Below are 6,658 nucleotides of genomic sequence, written 5' to 3' on the forward strand. Positions count from 1 at the left end.
TGGAGTTGGCTATAACGAATGCCAGCTACACTCACGATGTTTTAATTCTTCTATACACAGATTACTGCTTGTCTATTTATTATTTATGATTTTTTCATCTCTCTTGAAATAGAAACTGCAAGAGATAAGTAGGCAGGCAGAGATGGAAAGACTGAATGATTCTCTAACTTTAATGTAGTACTCACAATCCACTGTTCCCTTAAAGTGCTATTTCCAAATCAAGATTACTCATCTGTTGTACACAGGCACACCCCAAAAGCCTGCCAGTGAGACCACATCTCCTTTTCCCTTCTCTAGCAGCAGGAAGAGCTGTCTCTGATAAGGCTACTCTACTGCAGCTAAGACTTCACAAAAAGCCAAGCTTCATAAAAAGAAGTTCTAAAGGGGAATCCATGTTTTGTGCAAAGATGTAAATCTAACATCAACAGAAAATTTCAGGATGAGCTTTTGGGAAAGTCCTTGGGCACTGTATTGTACTAGTCTGCCATTTATAAGGCTGAGACCTGAGATAGCAAATCCTGTTTAGCTACCACAGCCAGGGAGAATGGAGAAAGTGATTCAATGCCAGCATTTAGCTTAGTTGAAGAGAGATTCCTGAAGAGAGGAAGGTTCCTGCAGTTTAGCCCCTACAGAAAAGAAGTCCATGGGAGCAGCTGCCTAAGGGTGACCAGAGGAAATCTTTTGTCTAGCCTTTTGCCTCAGCTCTTAGAGAAAGACTTGGACGTGGCACCTGGTTGCCTCATATCTGCTCAGTCATTTTACAACTTGCTCTTCTATGAGCTGAATTTGCTCATGAATTCATCCTTTTTCTTAAACATCCAAACATCCTGAGGCAAGAAGTTTCACAGCTTAACCAAAAGTTTACCAAAGGAATATCTACTTCTGTTTTCAAGCTGTCACTTATTAATTTAAGAAGATGCCCCTTGTTCTTGTAATGAAAGAGACAGTGAACAACAAATCCCTACAACAACAACAAATCAGCATCTCCACAACACACAAGATTTTTATAGGCCACTATCATATTCCCCTTCTATCTTTTCTGTGTCAGGCTGGAGTGTCTGCCATTCCACACACAGGATCCATTTCATGCCCTTGATCCTCCTCCGTGTTGCTATCCTCTGTACATTTGCGGTTGTGCTCTATCTTTCTGAGCCTGGGGGACAGAAGAACTGCAGACACCATGTGCCTGGAGCAGTGAAAGCCACCTCAGTGCACACCATTCTGTACGTAACATTTGGATTGTTGTTCTTATGTGAATCACCTTACATTTGCCCGTGTTGAATTTCATATGCCATTTTATTGCCTAGTCATTCCATGTCATGTGTTCCTCTCACAATTAACCACAGTTGACCCTTGTCTTTTCTACCCAGGACAACTTACTATCATCAGCACATGCTGTCATCTCAATACTCACTTCCCTTCACGGGTCTTTTATGACAGATGAACAGCACAGGTTCCAGCACAAATCCCCATGCGCTGCCACTGGTGACCTCTTTCTACTGTAACTTACGACCATCTATTACCTACCCTTATTTTCATCTCTACCAGCCTCTTGTGAAGGACCTTATCAAATACCTATCCCAAATCCAAGCAGACTATAGCAATCTACCCTGTCTACACGCTTGTTATCTCCTTCTAAAGACTCTCAACATGTTGATTCCTTTCCCTAAGTATCACGTTCATCTGCTGATAGTTTCTACAGATTTTACTGTTACATACCAAGTTTACCAGCCACATCTTTCTGAAATCATTATTTTGCTAAAAATACAATGATGGCTTCACATTCCACATCTTTCCATCATCTGCAATTGGAGCATTCTTAAAGAAAATACAGTATCACAATGAGTAATTCAACTTTAGCCCTTCTAGAGCTCTTAGGTGAATGGTGTCTGGTCCTGGTAGGGCAGAATGGTTCACACTGTCAACTTCTCCTGCAGCCTCTTCTACTGACATCTGACACACTGCCAGGAAAGAAAGGTTCTAGCACAGAAATTTCTCCAAGCTGGCTTCACTTTGCAAAATATTTTTCCAGTTTTCCTGCTCTAGCCTCATCTCCTCTGAGCATTCTTTGTATATACTCAGACTATTTATTAGCCTCACAGACTATTTCTTACGAAGTCATGTTCCAGGAACAAGTTGCTCAAAAGAGTAATGAAGAGAAAGACTGTACTCCTGGTGCAAGTATTTGTAATGTCTTCAAAGGCCCTGAACTGACACTAGAGGATTCCTAGCAAAGCCATGTTTTGATGTTCATCTGAAGAGCAGGCCAGAAGCATACTCTCAAACCAGTGAAAACAACCTGGCTCTTTTTATGGTGTATTTACTGACAGCTCAAGCTTTTTTTTTGCCTGCTAGTGCTTTGATTTAAACATGATAAAACCCAATCCAGAGAATTATAATAGAATAAAAAAGTACAATAAGAATCCTGCTTATCAGATCCTCTGAGACCTCAAGTACCCTCTCTACTAATTGAATGCACAATCCCCATTTCTGAGTAATAATTTCATATTGTTTCAGGCTGCATTTGTGAGTCAAATTGTTTTTAAAGGTTGAGTTTGTTTTTCTTAAAGAGCCTGAATGCCAATTAGCATGCAGCATAAATATCGCTCAGCTTTCAAATAGCATTATGAAATGCAAGAAGCATCGAGGAAACAGGAACCACAGCTTTTGCCAGTTCCACAGCCTGAGTAACCTTAAACTCAGGTTCACAAGAGATCCACCAGATTAATTGGGGAGATCTATTTTCTGATACAGAGTTAAGAATAAGGCTCTATTTTGAGTTCAGAGCTGTTTACTACTGCTGATATTTAATCCTCCGGTCTCCTGGGAAAGGAGAAAGAACAAAGAGAAATGCATCTTCAGGCATCAGCAGGACAGGTGTATTTCTCATGTGGGGAGAACTGGTGACAAGTCCAGCCTATAAAACAGATGATGAAAGGAGTAAAATTTGACAGCAAGCAGGTGCCATGTTTGTGCTGCTGTGTAGCACTGCTGACAGTGCAGGCTGCCCGGAAAGCCTCCTCCTTTTAAGGCAATCAATACTGCAACAGAACTGATAAATATATACATATTGCTGTCTGATTAAACATGAATTTAAACTTTTATATTCTAATTTGCCTATTTAATATCTTAACCACAAATATATATTTCAGGGTTTGGCGGCAGGGGTTTTTTTGTTGATGTTGGGGTGTAGGGGTTTTTTGTTTTACCCTTTGTTTTTGCTTTTTAATTCAAAATATGAGGAGTCTTGCCAGTCTTTTCCCTGCTACTTTTCCCAACTTCCCACCCTTTTCAAAACCTGAAACTATTCCACATGTCTCCAGCTCTGGGAATGTTACAGACTGGCAAAGGAAAAAAACCAACAGCTTTCCCTTTCATGCCTTTCTAAAACATGTGTATCAGCAATTTAAGCAGATTTTTTTTTAATAAAATAAAACAAAAATTAAACCTAAATTTTTATTTAATTTTCTGTTCAGAGAGTTGATATAGAATATGGTTTGGGTTTTTTTGCTTTTCTTGTTTTTCTTTTGGCCAGAAAGCTGTTTGTTCTAAAAGTTAACTGTGTATCCAGCAACGTTACCAGCAAAAGGGACTCTGAAATGGAAACACTGATTAGAAATACTGATATTCTCCCCACTTCCTCTCCATTACTTTTACAGCAAAAACATCAATCGGTATTACAATTACTATATGTTAATATTTAGAATACTGCATTGTTGTCAAAATCTTCATATATATGCTTCTACAATTAATCTGTAATGCCAATATACATTGAAATATTAAACTTTAAAGTTATCTTTGAATGTGTTAGACATGTATTTATCTCTGAATATCTCAGACATAATTAAGCTGAAGTTATTTACACATAGGAAATCTAAGCAGAGCTGTGTGGGAGTCAGAACTCCCTTTAATGGGACAGCCTATAATTGTAGTATCTCCCTCTGTTCCACATTGGAATTATACCATAATTTCCTACAAAAGAATTTTCAGTCATGAAAATTGTTTTAAAGCAAGAAAAGAGAATGCTAGAACTTTATCTTTTAGAACTGCTACAGACCACAAAATACACTTCAAAAAGAAACATCATGAAAGCCAACACAATCCCATGGAATGTCTCTGTTTCAACAAAAAGACATTTTTGGAAAACATTCATTGGCACACTTCCAAACAGCTCTCACTGCAAAAACTGACGTATACTTTGACAGTGATAGTAACAGATATAGTTGTGTTCTGAATACCTCTTTCTCCTCAGGGCAATGTTGCCTATGTTATACAGAATAAGAGAAATGACAGCAAAAAGATTAGCTCATGGAGAGTGCAAGTGTATTTTCCAGTTTGGGTTCTAAAGGGTGTTGGGAAAGACTGTGATAAAATATAGAGGGAAAAATTTAGCTGACAAACTAGAAATATCTTTTCACCCTACAGAGATTCTAGCTGCTCTATCCGCATGGAACAGTGCATTTATTAATTGTTACTTTATAAGAATTTCCTGCAGAACATGCTCTGGTAAGGATGCTGGGCAATTCCAAAAACAGTTATTCAAAGTGCTATGTCAGAAACTTCGAAAAGAAATAGCAGGGAAATCCTTTAAAAACATAATGGTCGGGTCACTGTATTTTTCTGACACCTTTGCAGGAAGAGCTACGTGTTTTCTAACTATGGCCAAACATGATGTTCAGCTCTGCACTAATGAGCCTATAAACAGCAGACTGGAAGGAACCTCCAATCGGTCATGGAGGTACTGCTTGCTAACTGAGCTTTAGAGGGTAAGACAGAAAAAAACTGTTTCTCTATAGTGAAAGAAAGGGACTCTTCAAAGCAGCCCTTCAAGAAAGTGTTCCACTATATTTAGTACAGAAACCTAAAACTCAGCATTAACAATCTTTTATTTTAGCAAAACCCTTGCTCAATTAAGCATCAAGTTCACTATGAAGGAGACACTTGATGACGACTACAATGTCTCAGAATGCTTCTGAACCATTAGAAGGATATGAGGTCACCTTTTTCACCTTTAGGGAAAACTTTTACTCATAACTTTACCTTTCTACAACATCCTCTCCATTCCAGCAGGTTGAGCTGTCTCTCATCACCAGGTCTCCATCACACAGCCTTTCTGCTATAGAGGCATAAAAGGTTCGGGAACGCTTCATGTAATTGATGAACTCTCTGTAACGTAGGAAGAACACATTTAACAACAGAATAGTACGCTTATGGTTTAAGCCTCCTGTCAACTTAACCCTCCACAAGGTTAAGAGTTTAGAACCCTTACAGAAATTAAGTCATCCAAGTTGATTAATTTCTATTTCTAGTGTATTTCTACTCCTATGTATCATCCAGTCTTACCTAGTCCAGTGTTAATAAACATGATTACATCCAAAGGGTGGTTTTAACAAATTACATTAACACATCTCACACAAAATTTGAAAAAAGTCTACACCTACTATCTCTGTTACTGGAAGTGAGTATTTCTCCATTTCCTGCACGTGAGATGAATTAAGAACACTGTCAACAACCTCCTGGGTGGAAAAGGCTTCCTAAAGCTAACATCTCACCACAAAACCTGCAATATGCTGCAAGTACCCCACACATGCAACAACAGTACAGAAAGTCATCTCCTTGAGATGTGGCGGGGCCAATTCCTCCCCATCATCACTATCCATGTCACATTCTTTAGAAAGAAATTTCTCTCTCATCATGTCTGGCACCTCACACCTGTTAAGAGGAGGCTGTGCCTGCTGCTTTGGCGAACAACCAAAACTCCTGGCCAGTACAAACAGCCCATTTCTGATCATGTGTGTATAGAAAAATGCCTTGTGGGCAAACTGCTCCGTGTTTTATAATCTGATTATACCTATAATATATATCTGGCTGAGGTAGCCATAAAAATCTACTGTAACAAAACAAGTGTTAATTCAGCACACAATTGAGAGTATTTCAGAATGAGAAATTACCCTATCTCCACAGCTCTAGAAGCTCCTGTTTGGTGTAAGATGTTAAAGATGTTAAGAACAAGACGCAGGACAAAAACTGAGTTAGAGCTATCACGGAGCTATCTGCTTGTCTCAGAAGTACCTCAACAGCCCATTGGGAAGGCCAAAGAACTCATTCTAGTTTATAATGTTTCTGCCTGGCAGGCTGTAAGGGGACACTGCACTGAAGAGGTGCCTGGGGATACGGCTGGATGGAGCTTGGCACAAAAACAGTCAGGATTTATTATTCTTTTGGGAGCAACAGGTGCTTTAAACAATGTCAAAATCCACTGCTAGGTATCTACCCCTACAAGGTTTAGGCAGTGGTCATCTCTCCCCACAGCCGTCTTTACGCTTTCTCAAAAGCATTTAACCATCCCATTTATCTTATGTGTGATGAAATCCTGCTCGAGATAAATTAGCCATCACATGGTCCTAAGGAACTAACTTACCCTAACAATGCAGGAAAGCTGTCATTTTAAGCAAAGAAAAGAAGAAAAAAAGCAGGAATTTTGGGGCTTATAACAAGGGAATCGGTATTTCTATCTCAACCACTAACTTATGAATATGAGCTCTAAGTATTTATACAGTAAAGCTAGGTCCAGACAGGAGGCCACCAACCTGACAGAACAGCCTAAGAGTATCAATTATGAAAGGTGACACAGATGCTAAAGATTTTACGGGTTCTA

General features: G+C 39.1%; 1 protein-coding gene across 2 annotated transcripts in view; it reads right to left on the minus strand.

The window, feature by feature from the left end:
* The window catches only part of LOC103926019 (glypican-5-like), a 405,545-nt gene that overhangs the window by 269,846 nt on the left and 129,041 nt on the right, over window positions 1-6,658 (minus strand). For both annotated transcript variants that reach the window (XM_009334827.1, XM_009334826.1), the window contains one exon: window positions 5,041-5,166. In XM_009334827.1, coding sequence (XP_009333102.1) covers window positions 5,041-5,166 — 126 coding nt within the window. The remainder of the gene's footprint in view (window positions 1-5,040; window positions 5,167-6,658) is intronic.

This window comes from Pygoscelis adeliae, unplaced genomic scaffold (assembly GCF_000699105.1).
Source record: "Pygoscelis adeliae isolate BGI_AS28 unplaced genomic scaffold, ASM69910v1 Scaffold552, whole genome shotgun sequence".
NCBI lineage: Eukaryota > Metazoa > Chordata > Aves > Sphenisciformes > Spheniscidae > Pygoscelis > Pygoscelis adeliae.